Source organism: Sitophilus oryzae, unplaced genomic scaffold, assembly GCF_002938485.1.
Source record: "Sitophilus oryzae breed Bouriz unplaced genomic scaffold, Soryzae_2.0 scaffold_1350_pilon_pilon, whole genome shotgun sequence".
Taxonomy (NCBI): Eukaryota; Metazoa; Arthropoda; class Insecta; order Coleoptera; family Curculionidae; genus Sitophilus; species Sitophilus oryzae.
In genome coordinates, this window is record NW_022146005.1 from 1,114,154 (window position 1) to 1,139,425 (window position 25,272).

General features: G+C 32.1%; 2 protein-coding genes across 5 annotated transcripts in view; one reads left to right on the forward strand and one right to left on the reverse strand.

Moving 5' to 3' along the window:
• The window catches only part of LOC115875163 (S phase cyclin A-associated protein in the endoplasmic reticulum), a 65,428-nt gene that overhangs the window by 550 nt on the left and 39,606 nt on the right, over window positions 1-25,272 (forward strand). The window contains exon 1 of one of the 4 annotated variants that reach the window (XM_030890558.1): window positions 4,131-4,400. The exons of 1 other annotated variant lie outside the window; for it this stretch is intronic. In XM_030890558.1, the coding sequence (XP_030746418.1) occupies window positions 4,322-4,400 (79 nt within the window). In that variant the 5' untranslated portion in view covers window positions 4,131-4,321. Of the gene's footprint in view, window positions 1-4,130; window positions 4,401-25,272 lie in introns of those variants that run through there. 2 more of the 4 variants (XM_030890557.1, XM_030890555.1) reach the window with 2 other exon arrangements.
• On the reverse strand, window positions 17-2,540 carry LOC115875162. The gene is made up of 10 exons (XM_030890554.1): window positions 2,196-2,540; window positions 1,669-1,840; window positions 1,488-1,601; window positions 1,250-1,436; window positions 1,087-1,194; window positions 859-1,031; window positions 658-801; window positions 411-567; window positions 223-358; window positions 17-155 (listed from the first exon to the last, which is right to left on the reverse strand). Exons 1-10 carry the CDS (start codon window positions 2,198-2,200, stop codon window positions 59-61), a joined length of 1,293 nt encoding a protein of 430 aa, XP_030746414.1. The 5' UTR covers window positions 2,201-2,540; the 3' UTR covers window positions 17-58.

Sequence of the window (25,272 nt, forward strand, 5' to 3'; positions counted from 1 at the left end):
ATTTTTAAATTCTTGCTTTAAAGTGCATTTATTATAAATAAATTAAAAACAATATAAATTATGCTTTTATATCTTCATCGTCAAATATTTTCTGGGGAGTTTCACTAAGAGCTTTTATTCGTTTATACATTTCTAAAGCTGACCACTTAATGGACCTGTAAAAAATAAATTAAAACAAATATTTTATGTAGGTATAAGATAAATAATTGTAATTGTACTTACAAAATACTCATTTTGTAAGACATGTTACTTAGAGCTAACCGTTTATACAGTGAATATTGGATTAAACTTTCTTGCTTTTCTGTTTTAAAGTAGTTTTTATATATTTCTATTAATGAAGTCAATGATATTATAATACCTAGAATATTACTTGGTTAAAGTATACAATTAATTCAAAATTATATTGCTACCTCTAATAGAATTTATAAATTGTAATTGGGCATCATCATTATGGTACATTTTCCGTATATCTTTGATATATGCGATGATATTCTCAAGTACTGGCATCCATGAACTTTCATAGTTTGGGTCCATGTTATAGACAGAAGATTTACTGTGAATTGAATTCTGAAAATAATATATTTAAATATACATTTTTAGTTTAAAAAACCATAACGGCAACTTCTAGTCTCTTTATATCTCTAATGCATATCGTACATTACTGAAATTTGAAAGGCAGTCCATCACTCTTATAAAGTGAATTGTAGGGCCACATCCATCAATAGTAGGATAGTCCATGTCTTTTAAATAAGTTAATGCATCTGCAACTGTCTTACTAATAGCATTATCGTTGTAAATAATCTAAATAATACATTTTATAAAGTTTATATATGCCCTGTAGTTTTTATAAAGACATACTCGCCGTTGAATAATATACCAATCGTTAATTATTTTTCGTTTCTTGTATTCTGATTCAGTAAGTATATTTTTCACAATCTGAAGATTTTTAACGTGATTTATGAATGAATAATAAATGCCATTGTCCTTGTGTTTCAGACATTTTTCCCATTTCCAACAGTTGCAGATGTGATCTACAAAATGACTGTGTTGAAACTTATAATATATACTTCATATAAAGAAATATACTTATTAAGGGAGGTAATTCAAAATAAATGTAAATATTTCCACAAACAGGGTGTCTAAAGTAGGACTTAAAGGTTGTTTTATTTAATTCCATATGATCTATATCAAAACCTGAAATTTTTTTGTACCATTACCATTAGTTTGATAACTGACTAAGTAATAAAACCTAATTGGGTCAGCAATGTATGTTTCAAGTTGCTGAGAAGATCCAAACTTATGGAGATTGTTTTAATACCAATCGAATTAAGTTTAGTAAGGTATACTTCGATTGTACTAGCTAATGGCGTCTCGATAGAACTGTCTGTGAAAAGTAATCCAACAGGTAGTTTCCAGTTACTTTCCAGCGATACCACCTGTAAATTACACTGAATTAGAAAATGAAATTTTTTAGTTGCTTTGTTTACCATCAGTGTTATTGCCTGTGTAGCCATTGTTCTGTTTTTCGTTAATGTTTTGTATTTACCGTTTTCATCATTTTCTCCATGATCAAACACTTCAGTGTATCCCCACTGTTTACCCTACAAGGATAAGAATTGTATTAAAGAATTATTAGTATGAATAATTCATAAATCAAAAGATATTTACTGCATAAGCCTCGCAGGTCAGGTTTAAATTCGATTCACAAATCAACAAATTACATAAGTGTGGATTATTTTTATGGTTGTTAGTTCTTTGGAGAATATTACTGAGAACTTCAAAGGGTTTAGGTAAAACTTGTCCAGGCAATTGTTCATTTTTTTCAGTTTCAATAATCGGTCTAAAACAAATTATTGTAATTGATGTAAGTTCAAACTAATTTTATAGATGTTTTATTCAAGTACAATAGGATCAGACGTTTCATGATTGAGTATGTTTTGTATGATAACAGAAAAATAATTCATAGGGAAAATTATATTAAAATAATAAATAATGGAATTTTTTTAACTATCAAACTCAAAGCTCTTAATTATAAATATTTTGGTAACACGGTATGTTTTTATTCTATAGATTAATATTTTTTATCAACAATGATATTAAGAGCTACTTGATTGTTAAATCATGATTCATTGTATAAACTTTTAAAAATTTAATTTGTTAAGATTAAGATCGGTTTATATTCAACATAAACTTACTCCATAATTTTTACTTCGATAATAGACAATTTTATTTCTTTGTGTTATCTATATCCAAGATAAAATGCCAATAAAACATTAATAACTTCCTTGGAATATCTGAAACTAAAAGGCTTTTAAAATATATATTATCCTTAAATTAATAATAAAGAATAAAGACACTAAAATATTTCACAAATAAAATGTTTTTGAAAGTTGGCATTTGAGGTTAGATTTTCTCAAAGTAGTTCAAATAATCCGGGAGTGGCTACGGATATGGCGACCGTGAAGCAAAGATCAACGAACTCGATTTTGACCGTTTATTTTTAAATCTGTATTTTGGCACGGTCGTTTCTTGCAGTTCAAAAAGTAATACGGGTACGGCCTCATTCTGCCTTATAAGGAAGCTTTGTCGTTGCCTACATGCAAGCAAGTTTTTTAATATCGTGGAGGTTTTGTCCGTCTTCCTACGCGTATACGGAATATGCGTTTTCATAACGGTTGTTTCTGCATTATATGTCAGCCTAAATCTATGTCGTGTTGAATATTGTTTGCTGACTAAATTTTCTAATACTTATTTATCTGAAGAATTTTAAGGTCCAAAAAAGTATTTTTTAGAGAATGACTGTTGTTTTATTGGTTTTGGCTCAATTATTGGCAATAATTTTTTATCTACGACCTATATTTTATACAGGGTGGCGCACCTCATTCGCCTCGGTTGACTATACGAAAACGGAAATATGTAGAAACAAAATATCTTACGGGTATATGTGGGAAGGCAATGTGCATAATTTAAAATTATTGTGAAATGTACAGGGTATGTCAGAACTAAAAGATCCACACCAAAGTTATATTTTTTCTTATGGAACACCCGGTATTTTATGCCATATTTGGATCCTTGGACACAATAAAATGCATTTATTATAAGGGTTAAATATGTTTACAGGCTTTGGTTTTTGAGATATTTAAAGATATTTAAATATGCATGCTGTAATAAAAAAATATTGTCCACACCCTGTACATTGCTTTTCAGAATTAATTCTTGTGCTGACTTCTCAACCAAAGATATAAACCTTACTAAAAAATCTCAATGGTCATATTTTATGAAACACCCTGTACAAATTTTGAAAAAATCTTAAAATATATAAAACAAAAAAATAAAATATGCGTGTTAAAGAGTTTTTCCGAAAAACTCACCGTTTTTTAAATAAAAAATATTCTAATATTTGAGGGGTGGTTTCACCCCTTTAGAATTCGAGTTTCGAAAAATCCCTTCTTATTGAACCTCTACACCCTAAAGTCAATCCGTTTTCCAAAAATCAGCTTTTTACGTCAAGCGATTTAAGCAGGATCGTGATTGACCAGATTTTTCGAAACACCCTGTATACATTTTTAAAAAATCTTAAAATATGTAAAAAACAAAATAAAATATACGTGTTTAAGCGGTTTTTTTTCGGAAACTTGACCGTTTTTTAAATAAAAAATATTGTAATATTTAATGAGGGTTGGTTCCCTTGGAACTGGAATTTCGAAAAATCCCTGCTTATCGAACCTCTACAACCTAGAATCAACCTGTATGCCAAAATTGAGCTTCTTACGTTGAGCGGTTTGAGCAGGATCGTGATTAAAAAATGAAATAAAATACCGGGTGTTCCATAAGAAATAATATAAGTTTGGTATGGATCTTAGTTCTGACCTGTACATTTGAAAATAATTTTAATTTATGCCCATTGCCTCTCTACATATACCCACAAAAAATTTTGTGCCACCCTGTATTACGAAGTTTCCTGATTACAATTCGAAGCATCCTGTATACGCCTTTGATTTTTCCGATCCATTCGACTCGGTTTTCCACCACCGCATCCACACGGCCCTCTTCGATCGCCGCGAATTCCCTTCTTTTGCGTCGTCCGTTCTGCGACCAGCGCCGCGACGCCATCCGCCCCAGCGTCGGCGTCCAGTCGGCACCCAACCCTCGACGCGAACCGCACGCTTTTCCGCAGGACAGGTTTTCCTGGAGGTGATTTCCGCCCTTGGCGATCATCCAAACCACTCTACGGCTACTTTTCCAGCATCGTTTAGGGTTTTCCAACGGGTTTTCTTTGATACTTGTGGCTATTTGGAGGGAGAAATAAAGAGAAGGCAAGATGTTGATCGGATTGGTCAGAGAGTCGGTAATGCAATGCTTCTGTCACACGTGCCGGGCACCGATACCAGCAGCTGCTGGTAAGTAAATTGATTTTGTAAGGAAAAAATAATAGGCAAGAAAAAATATTCGTTGCCAAAATACAACTATTGAATTCTTTTCGAAACATTTATTTGTACTACAACCATACTATCAGCGTAAATAATTTGATTTAATTATAGTCTTTGTATATGGTGTTAATTTCAACTTCTGAGAATATTGCTACTGAAATAGAAAAAGTAGTGATGAACAAATGTAAGACCATGACTCCTCCCTTGGCCTTGTTCTTGTACTTTATTAATATATTTTTACTAGAGGCACTTTCTGCATAAAAAAATACTCAAATTTGTCTAGTCGTCAAAAACACTTGACGTTTGAAGGGTATATCTTCGCCTGTCATCTGGAACAGAAAATAAAAATCAATTTAAAATCTGGATTGTTTGCGATAGAGCTTCAAGTTGAGGATAGGCTTTAAGTTTTCTTTACTAGTCAGTCGGTTTGCGTACAAATAAAGAGTCAGTGGAAAATGTGTTCCTCTGGGTCACAAATTACCTATAACAGATGCGAAAGAAAGCGAAAACTGCATCGGAAACCGTTCGGCAAACCCGACACGCCTATTGAGTGGTGTAAATACACCAGTCGTTTAGTCCGGAAACCCATGTTGTGTCGTCTTCGCTTGCTGGAGTGCCATAGTGCGTGGTTATATGTTTCTTTTTAAAAACGCGTGTAGGATTTTTGTTGAACTTTTGAACTGTTATTTCTAAGTTTTGGTAATTTGTATATCTTATTTAAAATGGGATATAAATGTGTTTATTTATAAGGAAAAAAAAGATATTTATAGTATAAAAAATTAATTTATTTAAAAAAATTTAATTAAAAATGTGACAAAATAGTTACCTTTCTATTGGTTCTATCCGTTCTATCGGACTTTTTTCGACAATATAAATCTTTATTTGTAAACTTTAATACATCAAATATTTTCCATCTAATAAATCATTTAATGATGTAAATAAGAGGAAATTTCTCACATGGATGGTCAAATTCTATAGTTTTCATTATATCAAACAGCCTCTGAGAAATGTTTTCAACTCAAAATGCGTTTAATTATGTTTGACTACATCATTAAAAAGGGTCTTCAAATACATCAATGTGATATTTGTCTAAAATTTGCAAAAGAATCCGAATCTCTGGATAACTCGAAATTATTTACCCATTTATTTTATTCGTTTTTTTAACTATATGTCTATAAAAAATGCAAATTGCGATAATCCGGATTTTTTATTAATCCGGATTAACCTGTGCTTTAATTGATCCGGATTATCGAGTCTTTACTGTATTTTATGCATTAAAGTTTACAAATAAAGATTTATATAGTCAAAAAAGTCCGATAGAACCAATAGAAAAGTAACTATTTTGTCACATCTTTAATTAAATTTTGTTAAAAAAATTATTTTTTTATACTATAAATATCTTTTTTTTCCTAATCTCCTGAACGAACTGATATAATATGACGAGCAATCTATTAAATTACTGCGAGATTATATGCCTCGATAACATATTGGTGCAGATTATTTTCACCCAAATTAATAATAACCCAAACTATACATTGATGCGGATTGTCTATGAACTCTTTCTGAAGGTCACAGAAACCTGAACGCGTAATTCGGTGTTCTTTCGCATCTGTTATAGGTAATTTGTGTCTGGGTTTTGAACTTTGGTTTTGAACCACCCAGTGATTCATAACGAAATATTTTTTTTTATTTTGATGGCAATATTCTTGGAAGATTACTGAACATTTCTGTTTTTTATAAAATAATATGTTTCGAACCGAAAAAAGTTTAACAAACATAGATCGTTGGTTGTTCGTGTAATCTTAGAGAATAAGTAGTTCTGTTGATAAAATGTTAGTTCTCTGTGATCGCACATAGCTGTAATGCAGAAATTATTTTTTCCTTAACTTTATGATTTTACAATTATTATAGAATTATAATGAGTATTTTACAGATTACGTTTTTTTTAAAAGAGTTTTTAAAAGAGTTTTTTAAAATAGCACAATGTTGTTTTTTGTATTTTATAAACTGTTTTAGGTATATTATTTTCGATATATTTTTCATTAAGATTTTATATATTTTGTAAATATTTAAATATGAAATTTAATTAATACAAAACTCTTTTATTACTTTTAATTTAGTTACTTTTAAATTTTAGGATTATGATAATTTTATCATAATCTTTCGGGGCATGATGTACATTTTATACATTTTTTAAAATATCGTTATGTGCCTATATCAGATCTACATATACTATAGTAAAATAATAACTATTACTCTGATAAGAACTGTGTAGTATAATGAAAATATTTTTTTTTAATATTTGTAGATAGAAAATCTATTTTGAAAATTACTATAAACTCTAAGACCATTATACAAGGTGAGTCTGAAGTGGGTTTTCGTTCTTGTAAATTTAATAGACAACCTACGTTACTATATGATCAAGAAATTATGTTTTTTTAACCAAAAACTAAAATCGAAATTTTCAAGATATTTTTTTCGCGAAAAAACCTCATAATCGTGTTTCTGGGGTCGAAATATACAACCCCTAAAAATATTTGCACTTATTTAAGACTCACCCTGTATAAGTTTTTGTATTACAATTAATTAAAATATTAAAGGGGTGTTAAAATATTTGAAATTAATTTTTTAGTTTCATCTTTAGATTATACGAACTAATTATATTAAAAAAATATTATGATCTTTATAAGTTAAACTTTTTAGAAGGAATGAAGAATAAAAAGGTTTTATATTTTATATAATGTAAATGCTGTAATCATTATATTTTCTTCTTTGATAAATGAGATTGAAAGATATAGATTAACTTTATTGTCGTCGTTGCTAGGCAATGTTCTCTTAAAAGACTTGCAAAAAAAATTAGGCAAGTACTTTTCATGTCACGTTGCCAGGGGTAATTGTTGGAGAACAAATGTTCGTCGTGCATATAAAATAGCTCAGCAAAATTGACAAATGCGGTAAACTGTAGCTGACTGGATTGATCGGTTAACCGGAATTTTTATGAAAATATTTTGCAGACTTTAGATTTATTTTTATATCACAGTCTCTCCTTCTTGTAGTTTACTTAAGAATGTTATTATAAGTATACTACTATACGTATAAAGTACTCTAAGACCGTTCTTTACTAAACTAAAATCATGCTACATAATATTAGATGAAAAAGAAAACTTTGCATAAAGCAATATCTTCATGTATTCAAGAACGTTTCAATGCTTATAAAAAAGCACTAACACTAAAAATGTACTAAACACTTACATATCTCTTTTTGGATGGTTTATAGACATGCATAAAAGATAAAAAAAAAGATAGTCAATATATATACACATTTATTTGTTTTCACTCCATAAGGCACCTTGTACAGACACTTTGTACAGTGTACTGAATACAGAGTTGTAATGAATATTTTACAGATTGTTTTTAAGTTAAAAAAGGTTCTTAATAGCACATGTCAGTCAGATTTTATATATTTTGTAAGCATTTAAGTATCAAATTTAATACATTATACTCTTTTGACTTTAGAAACTTCTAAATTTTCGGATTGATAACTTTATCATAATTTTTCAGTCTATGATGAACATTTTTTTTTATGTAACAAACTGCTTTTCAGTTTTTTATGATCAAATATGTTATGTTATATAATTTTTGTATCATAAGTAGTTTATACCGGGTGTGTTTTAGAAGTGGCACACGTCTATAACTTTTAATTTTTTAGATAAAAACGAGATTTGGTATGTTAGTATTTGACAAAAATTGAGATTGATTGACGTATGAATGAAATGACTATAACTTTTGATTTTTAAATGGTACTGTCGGTATTTTTTTACTTTATTTGATTGATAACGTTCTGAGTGGAATGACATATCATATGCCAACCTTAGACGTTTTCAATTAAAAAAAATAGTATTTTAAATTTTAATCTGGAGTGCCATGGCTGTGTCAAAACCACTAATTTTTCAAGGAGGCAAAATAGATTTGATCGTCTAATGTTTTTCGTGTCCTCCTGGCCGGTTAAAAGATGCCCAAATCATATTTTTAATCATAGTTCAATATTTTCAAATGGAGCGAGTTTGGCTCATTAGCATATTTGTACGGTATAATTTTTTAATCTCTGATATTACCATGGTAACGGCACTAAAAGGGATGCAATATTGCCACTTCCTGCATGATTTATATTTTTAATTATTCATACGAAAAAATGCCACCAACAAGTAAAAAATTGCTGAAAAGGAGTGACATATTCTGAAAATGTGTGAACGAAATACCTTGTATTGTAATGTGCAGAGATACTAGTTACGCCGTTATGATTAATTTATCTATTTGAGTGTAAAAACACTCCTTTTTATGTTTAATTAGAAATAACGACAAAGATACAAGCATAGATAAAAAATAACGAAGAAGAGCATACATTATTGTTGATATTCATAAAACGTGTGTTTTGAGTATAATATTGTTTTTACTCTATTTTAAGTGTCAGATAAAATTTTGAATCTACTTTAGGGATATCCTAATTTATATTACAGTTGGGGATTGGAGACTTTGGTGTTACAAAAGCAAAGTAAAACACTAATTCACCACAATACACCAAAACACTTTACTTTTGCACTCCTAATTTATAGATAGGTATACCGGGTGCGTCTCAAAAGTGGCTCACCCCTATAACTTTTTTATTTTTTCAGATAAAAAAAACGAGATTTGGTGTGTTAGTATATCACATAAATTAAGATTGATTGACGTATTCAATTGTTTTCGGTCACTTCCTGTTTCACCGGAAATGACTACAACTTTTGATTTTTAAATGGCACCCCCGGTATTTTTTTACTTTATTCGATAGAAAATAACACTCTGAATAGAATGACATAGCATGTGTCAATTTTTGACATTTTCGCACATGGTTTATTTGGTATTGTAACATGCGGTTCATAATGACAGTTTAACTCGAAATACCAAGTGTGTGGTACCAAATTATTCGTAAAAAAATGCCTTTTTCAAATATGCCAATGAGCCACCCTTGTTCCATTTGAAAAAATTGAGATATGATTAAAAATACGATTTGGGCATCTTATAACGGGCCTGGACAAGACACGTAAATCATTAGACGCTCAAATCTATTTTTCCAAGGCTCCTTGATTAAAAATTAGTGTTTTTAACACATCCGTGGCACTCTAGGCTGAAATTTTAAATACGATTTTTTAAGCTAAAATGTCAAAAGTTGACATATGATATGTCATTCTATTCAGAGTGTCATTTTCTATCGAATAAAGTAAAAATATGCCGGGGGTGCCATTTAAAAATCAAAAGTTGTAGTCATTTCCGGTGAAACAGGAAGTGACCAAAAACAATTGTATACGTCAATCAATTCTAATTTATGTCATATACTGACATACCAAAACTCGTTTTTCATCTAAGAAAAAAAAAGGTAATACTTTTGAGACGCACCCGGTATACTAAAATACCAAATCTCCTGTGTTTTTATTCAAAAAACAAAAATGTTGTAGAGGTTTAAGCTTTTGAAAAACACCTGGTATGCTGGGCGATATAAATTCACAGAAAAGTCCAAAACTGAATTACCACAAGGCGAGTTTCTATGACTTTTTACGTCATAATTTCATGATATTTTTCCGCCAGTCAGTCGTACCAATTAAGGCAAAACAAAATATCCATACAAAACGGGAAATCCTACCCCAATCAAAAACAAAAGCGACCACTCACGCCATGCCATCGCGAGCGAATGGAAAACAAAGGAAAAATAGGAATACTCTCGGCCACCTGCAACAAAAAACGTCAAAACAAAAGCAATCATAAATCAATTTTTGTAACGAGTTGCAAAGCCTTTGCCAAAAATGGGGCCCGTTAGCCCACGGACGCTAAAAATAGATCCCTTTCTTTATTGACCGCTTTTTGGTATTCCGCTAGCGCCAGAACCTATCAACATATTATACGAACGAGTCGGGGGGTTAACTTGTTAAGCCGTTTAAACGTGTTGACTTAGTTTAGTAGGGGCAGCCGAGGTCAAAGGGGACAAAGGAAGTAAATTGACACGCGAAATTCGTTCGTAGTTTCAGTGGAAATGATTAATGTAGTATTTATTTAGTCTTTGAAAAGTTCATTTAGACAATAGCGGAATCATTAAACCATTATAAAGGGTAAAAAATGTATATACTAGTAGTGGGAACTATCGAATGAATACTATCGAAACATTCGATAGTTGCAATTCATTCGAATAATTCGATAGTTAGTAAGAAAACATTCGTTGAAAACTATTCGAATAAAAATTATCGAATAGATCCGTCATCTGCCTTGAAATACTGTATTCTAGTAATTCGGCAGCAAAAACCATTCATTTATAAAATTCATTCATTTATGAAATTCATTTATTCGTCAGGATCGATTATAATAAAATATTAACTGAATTTTAGTTGTCGCCCGGCGACGTAGGTTTCTTTCCGAGAAACCCGACAACGGTCGGTGGCAATGCTATGAAAGAAGCCGGCATCTTTGATTTTTGCGGAGTCAGATATAGATAAGGACACATTATTTTTTTTTATTGAGGTGCTAGTATTTACACAGAAAATACATTATGAAGGGCGCTGTTGCCATATTTTGGTATTAGTTGATATTAGCAAAGAATATTATTGTTTGGCTTTAGTTAGTTAGGGATAGTATGTCTATATATTCTGCATTCTTTTTATTAATATTCTGTTGTTACACTGCAATAATACTTGTTATTTTGGATGTAGGAAAATGATTTTTAATGTTTTTAAGCAAAGACTGGTTTAATAAATAATAATAACAGTAATAATTTGTTATACCTATTAACAACAAAATTTAAAATCATTTAATATAAATATTTTTTTTTTAAGTAGTAGCAAAATATAAACAACAAATTAGATGTCAAAATTATTTATATTAGATCCTATTTAAAAATAATATAGTCTATAAATTTTTTGTGTGTGGCAACGTTGGTTTATTAAATAATAATTATTACAGAACTAATTTGTTATATTAACAACAAATTTTAAAATCATGAAATATAAACATTTATTAATTTTCTAAGCATGCAGTGTAATGGAAGGAAAATATAAATAAAAAATTAGAAATCAAAATTATTTATATTAGGTGCTTTATATTACTATTTAAAAATTATATTTACTTTTACTGGCATTTACTTTAAAAAATAAATGAAATATTTCTTCGCAAAAAACTACATGTAAGAGAATTAGCATAAACATAATACAACCATCGTTAACTTTTTTTTTAAATTGGCACGTGTAAAACTTTCATTTTAATTTTCTCACCCCATAGTTTGAGTTCGATAACCCCATTTACTTAACCACATTACTTAAATATGATTATTAAGTTCAACTAATTCATATTATTACAACATCTAAAATACAAATATGTATTTTTAAAATTAATTGTAAGTTCATCTCATCTCTCTTAAAAATTGCTACTTCTCAAAATTTCCCATTAAAAATAGACCATATATTATAAAATATATATATATATATATATATATATATATATATATATATATATATATATATATATATATATATATATATATATATATATATATATATATATATATATATATATATTATAAAATTAAATAATTGAAAGATTGGACTACGGAAAACTACACAAATTTTTGGAAAAATTTTGACCACCTGCACATGCACACAATCGTCAATAAATAAAATTAAAAAATAACTACTATTTTAGTATTTTAACTATTTTAATAAACGCAAAAATAGCACAGTATTTATACGGCGAAGTTATAATAATTTGGAAGAACTAATAATGCACTGACGCATACAAAACAAAAAATCAAACGAATACTAAATTTCATTTATCAAAAGCATTCGATAGTCCTGGCACAGAATATACACCATATGCTTTAGTATACAAATGAATTAATGATTTTATTCGAATAAAACCATTCGATAGTTGAAATCATTCATTCATTAACCATTTGATAGTCTAATTCATTCGATAGTTCCCATCGCTAGTATATACGTCTATATCTGTATCTCACAAATTATCAGCTAATTTGAAAATCTAAAAATACGATCAGATAGCCGTAATACAGTGGCCATGAGAATGTGCAATTAGTTTTTTTAATTTTCTAAAAAGTAACGACAGGAAAAAATAAAATTGATTTTCAAAAAAGTCGTTTTTTTCCAAAAAACTCAGCAATCCTTGAAATTTTTAAAACTTTTTTGATGGCATTTTGCTGAACATCCCAAGGAGGGGGCAACTTTGCCCCAATTTAACCATCCTCGTATCTATTACGGTTTGCGAGATATCAATGCTCGTACCTCGAATTTGTAGCACCCTGTATATTTTATAATTGTATCCCTTTTTAATAGAGGAATGAACATTGTTTTATACGTAATATTTATAAATCTGTAGTTTTACTAAATATTTTTTCGTGATTGCCTTTACATTTCCAAATTCGAATATATTTTGTTAACAGGAAATATATTTCCCTGTGAAAATGTATTATTATTTAAAATAGCGGTATAAATACTCGATTCAAATTTAGAACCTGCGGTTTGTTGCCGGACATAATTTACGTGTTTAAACAATAATTTCGCAATTGAATAATGCTGTTTTGGGAAATTGTCGCATCTGGTTTCAGTAATGCTGTTAATTACTCCTATATAATTACGTTTTTCGGTATCTTTTGTCTGGAAATTGTTTATGGCATTTCAGTGTACCTACATAATTATTTAATGTAATCTCATTTGGATACAAATACATAAATTTATATGTTAATTTTGGTTTAATTATACCGGGTGCGTCTCAAAAGTGGCTCACCCCCTATAACTTTTTTATTTTTTCAGATAAAAAAAGGGGATTTGGAATGTTAGTATATGACATAAATTAAGATTGGTTGACGTATTCAATTGTTTTTGGTTACTTCCTGTTTCACCGGAAATGACTACAACTTTTGATTTTTAAATGGCACTCTGGTATATTTTTAGTTTATTCGATAGAAAATGACATTCTGAATAGAATGACATATTCTCGCTTAAAAAATCATATTTTAAATTTCAATATAGAGTGGCCATGGTTGTGTTAAAATCACTAATTTTTAATCAAGGTGCCTTGGAAAATTAGATTTGATCGTCTAATGTTTTTCGTGTCTTGTCCTGGCCGGTTGAAATATGCCCAAATCGTATTTTTAATCATATCTCAATTTTTTCAAATGGAACGAGGGTGGCTCATTAGCATATTTGGAAAAAGCATTTTTTTACGAATAATTTAGTTCTACACATTTGGTGTTTCAAATAAACATTAAAATTTTTTAAATAAACCATATGCGAAAATGTCATATGTCATTCTATTCAGAGTATCATTTTCTATCGCATGAAGTAGAAATATACCGAGGGTGCTATTTAAAAATCAAAAGTTGCAGTCATTTTCGGTGAAACAGGAAGTGACCAAAAACAATTATTGAATACAATCAATCCGAATTTATGTCATATACCAACATATCAAATCTCGTTTTTTTATCTGAAAAAATAAAAAAGTTATAGGGGGTGAGCCACTTTTGAGACGCACACGGTGTATAATTTGCATATTAATAATAATTTCTGTGTAACTTTTATTTTGGCTAGCAAGCAACCTAATTTAAATATTATTAAAAAGTTGTTCGTATTGTCTTTATTGGGGTTTAACAAAAAAGCCTTATGTAGTAAAAAAGTACATTAACTTTGATGCAATAGAGCTCTTTAAGTATTAATGTCGATCGCTTTGAAGGTCAGACGATTCATACCCTCCGTTATCGATTCTCCCATTTGGAAATAGGAAAGTATAAAGAAATGTTTGTGCACTATACATATATAAATCCTTGATTGTCGTTTTGCATGGGTGTGTTAAATTACATTGCTGCTTTCGTCGGAAGGTTGCAGTCTTACAAAAAGTAGAATATACAGCCTTGCTGCTATTTTAAAGTCACTGAAAATCGATTTTTAACTGAAGGAAGAAACTAACGAAAGAATATCGCAACCTATAAATGTTGCCCTATACATGGTTTATGGTATATTGAGTATCACACACATTGATTCTTTTGAAGTTAGAATTTAGAATTTAGAATGAGTGGGAGGGGGGTTAATCGCTTCGACCTTACAGATCCATTGTGTCCCCCTTTCTTGAATCATAACTCATCATACAGTCCCAGGGCTTTGACAAAAGCCAGTATCTGGGACGGTTTTATAGAGGGTAGTTCTCCATCTCCAATATCAGTCGTACCAAAATTCATGGCGCGAATGATTGTCGTCTCGGCGCACTCAGTGATGAGGTGTACTGGTGTTTCACCATCTTCCCCACAGAATCTGCATTCGCCGTTTCTTCTTAGTTTCAATCTACTGAGGTGTTCATTGAGGAGACAGTGTCCTGTTAAAAACCCCTGACAATCCGAAGATTGTTCTTACTCAGACCTAGGAAGATCTGTGATTTTTATTGATCATAAGCCCTCAGAAACTTCTTCGAGTGTCCTAGACCATTGCAAGATTTCCATTCCAGGTTGCGGATGGAATCTTCCAAGTTCTTGAGTTCCTCCTTGAGTTGGTTACCACTTGGAAAGCAGAACGGTTCTGGTCCAGTTAGTGGAGTGTTCGCTCCTTTTCTACCTAGATTATTTGCTTTTTCATTGCCTTTTATCCCTTGGTGAGCAGGCACCCAGTGTAGGAGGACTTTGTTTTCTTTGCCTAATTTATTCAGCTTCTCTATGTATTCTTTGACCAATTTCGAATTGATTGAGACTGAGTTGATCGCCTTTAACGCTGCTTGACTATCAGATAAGATGGCTATTTCTTGTTTCCGATAGTTCCTATCTAAGATAAGTTGTACGCATCTCTCGATAGCGTAGATTTCTGCCTGTAGGATACTAGGGTAAGTGCCCATTGGTTCGGAGTAATTAGCTCTCGGCCCAAACACCCGATCCCTGTTCCCGTATTGGTTTGGAAGCATCAGTATACCAAGTTATGGTATGGTCTTTTAACTGCTGGGCAAGCGTTTCGCTCTTCCAATCCTTTTTATTGCTCAATACTACATTGAAATGTTTCTCAAAGTTGTACGTTCTTGGCATATCGTCCACTGGGAGTTGCAGGAGTGGTATTTCCTTTATGAGGGTGTTCCAAGCCCCTGATCTGACAATTCTCCCAGTACTAATTCCGTAAGTGACCATTCTAATCATTGTCGCATTGGCATATCTACCAATGACAATGTGCAGTGGTGTTAGATCTAGAATGACCTCCATTGCTGCTGTTGGACAGGTTCTCATGGCTCCTATGATGCAAACGCATGCTAGTCTCTGGACTTTGCATAGGTTTAGCCTTGCCGTCCGTTGCTCTAGTTTTGTGTACCAGGCAACTGCTCCATAAGTAATCATGGGTCTTACTATCATGGTATACATCCAGCGCAAAATGTTAGGGGAGCAGCCCCATCTATTTCCGGCCAGTCTTCTGCATGTCATGAGAGCCTTTATGGCTTTGCTGGTAGTGTTCTTAATATGCCTGTTCCACAGGAGTTTACTGTCCAGGGTTACTCCCAGGTATTTAACTTCCTGTGTTGGCAGTATTCTTTTGAAGTTTGTTTTATATGATTTTTAGCGATTCGAATGAAATTTTGGTGGTAAACGTTACTATAAGTGAGGCATATTTTAATGCTAAAAAAGTGTTGACATATTCACCAGGGACGTGCATATCGGTAATCACTGAAATATTTTTCTAAAAAATACATGTACGCCACTGACTTTCTTTTCTTTTGTTAGCGAAATAGTGTAAGCAGTTTAATGGAGATTAAAAATTGTCTTTTGATATTTTGTCGATTTCGGTCTCCTTGATAAACGCAATTTTATTAATTTACTTTGATCCAAGTCTAGTAGCAGCCTATAATTTTTATTATCATTAACTTTCGAAAGTGCTAAAATTAGTATTCGTTGATTTCTCATCAAAAAATATGAAAAAAGTTCCTATAAACATGGTTATGGAAATGCATAGTTTTAAAGTTTCAGGATGTTAAAAGTTTTCAAAATTATGTCTTTTGTAATTATCTTAAATACCATTATTTTATTATTTGAAATTGCTGTAGGTTGGACGGTTGGACTAATAGTAGTAACAGCTAGTAGTAGTAACAGCTAATAGTAGTAATAGCTAATAATAATAATAGCTAATAGTAATAATATTTAATAATACTTAGATAAAATAAATAAATTATTAATTTTATTTTTATTTTAATTTTATTAATTGTGATTAATCAATTTGCGTTTATCTCATCAAGGAGATCGAAATTAACAAAATATCAAGATATAACTTTCCATTTAAATCCCGAATAACTTATGAAAAGGAATACAAAAATTTTCAAAATTGGAAGCAATTAAAAAACGTGCGAGAAGAAAGATCAAGTAAAAACATACTTTTAGCATATTTTTCTGAAAAATCAAAGAAAATGCAGCCGTCCCGTTTATGGTCGTACTATTCAATGCTAAAAAGTACAATACTAGTCAATGAAAACATTGATATTTCATGGTTAAGGATATGCTATACCGTTTAAATGTTCGTAGTAGTATAGTAACATCTAAACTTTGTAGATATTGCAAGCTCATAGATTTCTTGAAGCAGTCATGTAGCGGTTACAAACCGAAAAAGTCTAAAATTTTAATCCCAGAAGATGCCGTGAAATTTCTTTGCACTGCTTTTTAGCCGACCATACCAACAGGTATGGTAGGCTATTAAGATCGGCAAAAAAAAATTTTTTTTTAATTTCACTCAAAATTAGTTATTTGGGTCATAAATGACACAAATACAAAATATTTTCATGGTGTCTGTCTGTCTGTCTACCCGTCTGTCTGTAACACGATAACTCAAAAGCCGCTAAACCGATTTTAACCAAATTTGACACAAAAATACTATGGCACCCGAGAATCTGGCCATTAGTTTTTGGTGGGAGTGGGGGGTTGGTAAGGGGGTATGGGAGGGGGTTAAAAATTTAAAAAAATCGTAACTCCAAAATTACAGTAGCTAGCGAAACGCGGTTTTCAGTTTAAGGTTAGGAATAATATTTGCAACAAAATTTGTAATAACATCAAAATCTGTCAAAGTCGCAGTTTTTGAGATAATTGAAACTAAAAGAACTGCCTACCAACTTTTTATTAACATATTTTAGTATGGGGGGCTATACGTGCCTCCCGGCGCCATTTTTTTGCATTTAATCTACCCTTGCGATTAAAGTACTATTTTATCTACTATTTTTGATAGATATAAGGCAATTTTAACAGTTGCTATGGAAAAAAACTATATTTCTTTGTTACGTTTACTATAAATTTCTGCCATACAACACTGCACACAATAATATATAAGGCTATATTACTCTTACTAATACGACACCAAGGAATTTTCCAGCGTGGAAATGCTTAAGTGGGATTAGTGACCGCAAGGAGTATAAATTTTCGTTATCTCCGACTGGGGAAATGTCAATAATATATTTACCTGGAAACTTACCTTATCTAAACACACTTTTACGGTTTTTTGTACCGCTCAGATGACTGTCTGTGGAAAAAAGGTCGTTTGGGGTCGGAAAAGTGGGAAAACCTTCAAGTTACGAGGACCGCGTGTCACTTTTACTTCCCTAAAATAGCATTTTATTTCTTTTTTTTGCACCTTTATCGATCTGTACCTTTTTTGGTTAAACAGGAGATCGTCAACTTACGTATACCGGGTGTTTCTCAAAAGTGTCTTACCCCTATAATTTTTTTTTATTTTTTCAGATAAAAAACGAGATTTGGTGTGTTAGTATATGACATAAATAGATAAATTAGGATTGATCGAAGTATTCAGTTGTTTTCGGTCACTTCCTGCTTCACCGGAAATGATCACAATTTTTGAATTTTAAATGGCTCCCTCGATATTTTTTTACTTTATTCGATTCATAAAATAGATTCGATAAGAAGCTCGTATAAATCGTAAATTGTAGAGCGTCAAATTTTACATAAAAATAATCTCTATACTTTTTTTGCTCAAATCAAAATTAACCGAGACAGAGGGGCTATAAGCTAGAGGATGAACAATTTTTAACAGTTGCTGAGAAATTCATATATTCAACATTTTCTTCAATTAACTCCAGTTCAGATTCTTTTAAATTCACCACCGGGAACGGATGAAAAATTATAAAGTGATTTTTTTCAAATTTTGGTAGTGACCAGCAGAATCAGAAAGAAAAAAAATCAAATAAAAGAAAAGTTCTTGAACTATACGAAACTATGCTTTAGAAATTTTGAACAATGCACATGGAGTAATACCATTGAAATGAGGAAAATGCATGTTTTTAAATAATGGTTTTAAAAAATAGTTCATATAATTACAAATTGAACAAAAAAAAATCGTTGATATCGGTTAAGGAATGCCTCTAATATAAAATAATTAAATATTGTTAATTTAAATGGCCGGGCAAACGCTCTCTACCGCGCCTTGCCGCTGTGACGTCACCCGCCGTTCTTCTGGTTGAGTGGAGCCAGACGCGTGTTTATTTTACACAGTTTGCTTTTAAACGCTGTTGAATCCGAGTCAAAATTTCAGTTATTTGTGTTAATTAATCATAACTAGTGATATTTATAAATAGTAATGGATGAGCGAAAACAGAAAAAAATGGTCCAAGGCCATGAGAAGAGATGAAAAGAAAAACATTAAATTATCCTTTATTTTTACGATTTATTGTTGTGAAGATCATTTTGATGTAAGTTCATATATTTATCTATATTGTCTTACAGGTATATGAAATTGGAATGTACAGGGTTATTCATTATATTTTGACACCCACATACAGCCTTAACTGCAAGTTTCAGAAGAAAACATTAAATAAAAAAGTTGCATGGTTTTTCATATACTCTCTTTTAAAATTAATTCTAGTTATACAGGGTGTCTCAAAAAAGGTGGTTCAGAAAATTGTAGGTATTTTTGGTTTTCAACTGTCAATATTTTGTAAACATTTGAAGATAGGTATAGGATATTATACATGAAATATATCTAGAATATCTAGAAATTTCCGAAGAATCCAAAAATATATAGGGTGTTTCACTTAAAAAAGTAACTTAATTTTGGCGTTTGCTTATGGGACACCTTGTATAATATTTTCATTGCTGATAAACAATTTATTTCCTATAATTTCGTATAAAAAAACAATCTTTAAAAATAACAAGGGTAAGGGGGTGTCAATATATAAAAAAAAATTCTTTTTCACGCTATGCTCTGGAGTTATTTTTCCACATACTAACCAAATATTTTTGTCTCTTTTCACTTCTACATAACCTACAAGCATTATCTCCATACGTCTCCCTACCTGATCTGAAAAATAAGTTTATAACATTAATATTTATAACTATATAAAAGTTCGTAACAGTAGGTACCTACTTATACTTAAATATGCCTCAGTACTACAAAGAATAAATGTTATATACCTCTCTGTTTTTTCCTCGTAATTCAGCACCAATAAATTGGGAATTTGTATTTATAAAAGCAGCCAACATAAAAGTATCGACTTTTGGCAAGTTATCTGATTGTGCTTTTACAAACCCGGAATCTGCCATTACTTAAAAAATTCTCAGAACACACAACACATACAAATAATAACTGCACAAAAAACATAAAAAGCTCCTTCAATCAACGCTAAAAGCAACAAAAATGTCTTAGTACGCCACCTAAATACGTACATAAACGGAACACGTCTGGCTGCTGCTGGCCATCGCGCGTCGACGAGAACGGCGGGTGACGTCAGACCAATAGAATATCATTTCAATTCGCGAGGCGTCGTTTGCGTTATCCATAGTATTTTAATGGCCCGTTTTATAAAATTGTAGTACTGCTTTCAAGAAAAAAGTTTTTTTTTGCATTTACACATATTTATTCTAATAATTGAACAGTTTCTGGCAAAAAATAAAATATATGCATCTTCCTCGTTGTAATCCAAGTGCTAAATTATCTTTCACATGCAATAACATAATAATTTGTATTGTATTGCTTCCTTATTCTTGTTCATTGTTCTTTCGCTATTATGAATAATATACTAGGTTTTGTCTTAAAACTTTGAAGTAATTTGATTAAAACAGAGAGTTTGCAGGTGATGCTAAATACGTAATGGTTAGTTTGCGTGAGTAAATTCTGTTATTTTTGAAGTTTTTATATTAAACGATTTAGTTTTCTTAAGATTACATGTATTCATTTATATCAATTTAAATTTCTTTGGCGAAATATAGTATATTGTTTTGCCCTCCTTCATTTTTAAATAAAAATAACCTTTTAAAATGACTATTCATCCTATGCAATTCACTGACGACCAGGTTATTTGTGCAGGAGACAAAGATGACTTGGAATATATGACACGAAAACTTAAAGAGGAATACCAAGTTTGGGGACTGGAGATGAATATCACAAAAACTAAATATCTCTGCGTTGGATTGGATCAAACAGCGATAAAACTGGATAATGAATATATACAAACATGTAACGAATACAAATACTTAGGCGTTACTTTCGATAAATCCGGGAAAGACGACAACGAAATAAGCTCGAGAAAAGTCAAGGCCAGAAATGCAATAAAATGTCCGAATAATATACTCTGGAGTAACGAAATAGGTAAATACAGAAAACTAAGGATTTATTATGCGGTAATAAAGAGCAATCTGTTATTATTTGGGGCGGAAACATGGAAGTTAACGGAGAGTAACAAAAGAAAATTACTGGCGGTAGAAAGTATGGACATGTGAGAAGGATGGACAACAGGCGACTGCCTCAGAAGGTACTAAACTGGCTTCCACAAAAGAGAAGGAAACGGGGAAGATCAGGGACAAACTGGATGGAGGGTGTCAAGCAGGTAGTGATGGATTGTTATTTAACTATCTGTTATTTTATAACAATTATTTATAAATAACATAACGCAACCGTTACTACTTCTAAAAAATAACAGATATAAAATAACGACACGTAGAGATCGGCCGCTCGTGAAACGAAAAACGAAGTCGGCGCTCTGCATCACCACGAAATTCTATGCTGCTCGAAGCAATTCCAAAAAACAACTAGTATGGATGGAAAACATGTTATTTCGTCAACCATCGATACAGGCGGCGAGACAACGGAGTGGGGAAAGCGCTACGGCGAAAGTAGCTGCTTCGGTCGATACCGTCAATGGTCGTATTTACAACAGCTTAAAAATAATAGGATATAAAAGAAGCAGGTTTTTTGAAACAGTTGCGGGCATAACGCCTGGCGGTGGAGATAACAGGAGTGGGAAAGGAACGCTGCTGCATCGGTCGATTGTCGATGGAGGCTCGCAACGGGTTGGAGAAGCAGTCATTTTAGATATGTTGTTTTTCAACCTGTTACAAGTATAACAGGGCGGCGGACGAGATAATAGGTGTGGGAAAGGAACGCTGCTGCATCGGTCGATTGTCGATGGAGGTTCGAAACAGGTTGGGGAATAACGCATCAGTTGTTTTAGATACATTCTGTTTCAACCTGTTACGAGCATAACGGACGGAGGTCGAGATATTATGGCGCTGTATGTTCAGTACTTACTTATTAAGTTTCAATATTCAGGTATTTATTTATTCTGAAAAATTTTCAGAATAATATTTTAAGATTTTTAAAAATGTATACAGGGTGTTTTGAAAAATCTGGTCATTGATTAACCACGATCCTGCTTAAAGCCCTTGACGTAAAAAGCTGATTTTTGGAAAACGGATTGACTTTAGTGTGTAGAGGTTCGATAAGAAGGGATTTTTCGAAACTCGAATTCTAAGGGGGTGAAACTACTCTGAAATATTAGAATATTTTTTATTTAAAAACCGGTGAGTTTTTCGGAAAAACTCTTAAAACACTTTATTATGTTGTTTTACATATTTTAAGATTTTTTAAAAATATATACAGGGTGTTTCATAAAATATGACCATTGAGTAATCACTATTCTGCTTAAACTGCTTGACGTTTAAAGCTGATTTTTTGCAAACGGATTGACTGTGGGGTTGAGGTTCGATAAGGAGGGGTTTCTCGAATCTCAAATTCCAACAGGGTGAAAACGCCCCTCAACTATTACAATATTTGTTATTTAAAAAACGGTTAGTCTTTCGGGAAAACGCCTGGACACGCATAATTTATTTTATGCTGCTCGAAGCAATTCCAAAAAACAACTAGTATGGATGGAAAACATGTTATTTCGTCAACCACCGATACAGGCGGCGAGACAACGGAGTGGGGAAAGCGCTACGGCGAACGTAGCTGCTTCGGTCGATACCGTCGATGGTCGTATTTACAACAGCTTAAAAATAATAGGATATAAAAGAAGCAGGTTTTTTGAAACAGTTGCGGGCATAACGCCTGGCGGTGGAGATAACAGGAGTCGGAAAGGAACGCTGCTGCATCGGTCGATTGTCGATGGAGGCTCGCAACGGGTTGGAGAAGCAGTCATTTTAGATATGTTGTTTTTCAACCTGTTACGAGCATAACAGGGCGGCGGTCGAGATAATCGGTGTGGGAAAGGAACGCTGCTGCATCGGTCGATTGTCGATGGAGGTTCAAAACAGGTTGGGGAATAATGCATCAGTTGTTTTAGATACATTCTGTTTCAACCTGTTACGAGCATAACGGACGGAGGGTCGAGATATTATGGCGCTGTATATTTCAGTACTTACTTATTAAGTTTCAATATTTAGGTATTTATTTATTCTGAAAAATTTTCAGAATAATATTTTAAGATTTTTTAAAAATGTATACAGGGTGTTTTGAAAAATCTGGTCATTGATTAATCACGATCCTGCTTAAAGCCCTTGACGTAAAAAGCTGATTTTTGGAAAACGGATTGACTTTAGTGTGTAGAGGTTCGATAAGAAGGGATTTTTCGAAACTCGAATTCTAAGGGGGTGAAACTATTCTGAAATATTGGAATATTTTTTATTTAAAAACCGGTGAGTTTTTCGGAAAAACTCTTAAAACACTTTATTATGTTGTTTTACATATTTTAAGATTTTTTAAAAATATATACAGGGTGTTTCATAAAATATGACCATTGAGTAATCACTATTCTGCTTAAACTGCTTGACGTTTAAAGCTGATTTTTTGCAAACCGATTGACTGTGGGGTTGAGGTTCGATAAGGAGGGGTTTCTCGAATCTCAAATTCCAACAGGGTGAAAACGCCCCTCAACTATTACAATATTTGTTATTTAAAAAACGGTTAGTCTTTCGGGAAAACGCCTGGACACGCATAATTTATTTTGTTTTTTTTTACATATTTTGAATTTTTTTAAAAAATCATACAGGGTGTTCCAAAAAGTTGAGTAATTGATTAACCACGATTCTGCTTAAACTGCTCGACGTTAGAAAGCTTATTTTTGGCAAATGTGAGAAAATTTTATCCAGTTTGTATGTTAATGGAATTCTTGTTTTGCTTTATCATCACCTTTAGAAATTATTAATTCGACGCGAACGAAGTCGCGGGTACACGCTAGTTTAAGTGTAAAATTAATTCGAACTCTAGTGTGTAGTTGGTTTACTTATGAAGAATATATTACATATTTTCTTATATTGCTATTTTTTGACGCAAATGGTAAAAGCATAACTAAGAGCTTCCCGCCCGTCGAGTGAGATGCACCCTGTACACTGCTACGCAATTCAGGATCTACCCGGATCGAGGGGCAGGGCGTAGGTAGATCGGAATGTATAGGTATAGACGAGTGGCGGAATTTTGGCTTTTTTTATATCGCAATTTGTAAACAGCGCTTATTACCAAACCAAACCACCGTTTTAGAGAGGTATTTTAGATAACAATCGATATTTAGAAATTTTTGACACCCTGGAAATACTACCACCGAGCACGTCATTGTTGCAACTTGCAACTGCGTTAATACGCCTGGCGGTGACCGCCTCATACTCTTTCAGATATTTAGCAGTAAAATAAAGAAACCTGTTATTTTTAAGCTGTTATTTTAAGCTGTTTTTTATAAATAACTATAACAGTTTCAACTGTTATCTAAAAATAACAGTTTTGCCCATCACTACAAGCAGGCGATGAGCTCAAGGGATCTGCGTGACGGAGATTGGGATGAACGAAACCAATGGCGATTAGACATCGCACAACGTCGAAGTTGGACTTCTTGGTCTAGGCTTTGGTCTTGCTGCAAGACCCTTGCAAGTCTTGCATTTTTTAATAGATTTTTGCTAGAGGCAATTTCATAAAGTCATAGAGGCATAAAATTAAAGTGTCGATATTCTACTGAAATTTGTGACTTTCATTAGGAACTTAAATACTGATCAGAATAGATCCAAACTAAACCCTTGAACAGATTAAAAATAAAATATTTATTATGTAAAAAATATTTTTTTCCGGTTTTCATTGTATTGCCTAACATATTTTTTCAAACTAATTCAATTTTCTTTAGAACAAGTTTGTTTTCTAAGAATAACTGTTATAGAGTTTATTTTTTTCTATTTCTGTTTTCACTCGTCTTCAAAAGACTGATACGTCTTCCTTCTGTTATTACATTTTCCATTTTCCTCTATATTTCTTCTTCGGTTCCCCCATATTTCCCGTCGCCTATAAATTTTCTCTCTCTCTCTCCTTTTTTCCCGTCTCTGGATTATTAAGGGCCAAATTGCGTTAGGATCTCCCTCGTGGTGGCCTTCACCCGGGAGACCTTTCCAGAAAAGTTTCGCTAGTTTTTTCCTCTCGCAGCTTGTGTTGGTGTGTCGGTTTTCTAACCGTTTGTGTATACTCTGCGAAACTGGGAAAGAAATAGGGAGACATATTTGCTAGGATGGGATTAATAGTTTCAAGGATAGGCAAACATTTGACCA

Coding starts and splice junctions, on each gene's coding strand:
- LOC115875162 (XM_030890554.1), bottom strand. Junction 1,437..1,487: donor CACAGGCAATAACACTGATG/GTAAACAAAGCA, acceptor TGTAATTTACAG/GTGGTATCGCTGGAAAGTAA. Junction 1,195..1,249: donor TACATTGCTGACCCAATTAG/GTTTTATTACTT, acceptor AAAAAATTTCAG/GTTTTGATATAGATCATATG.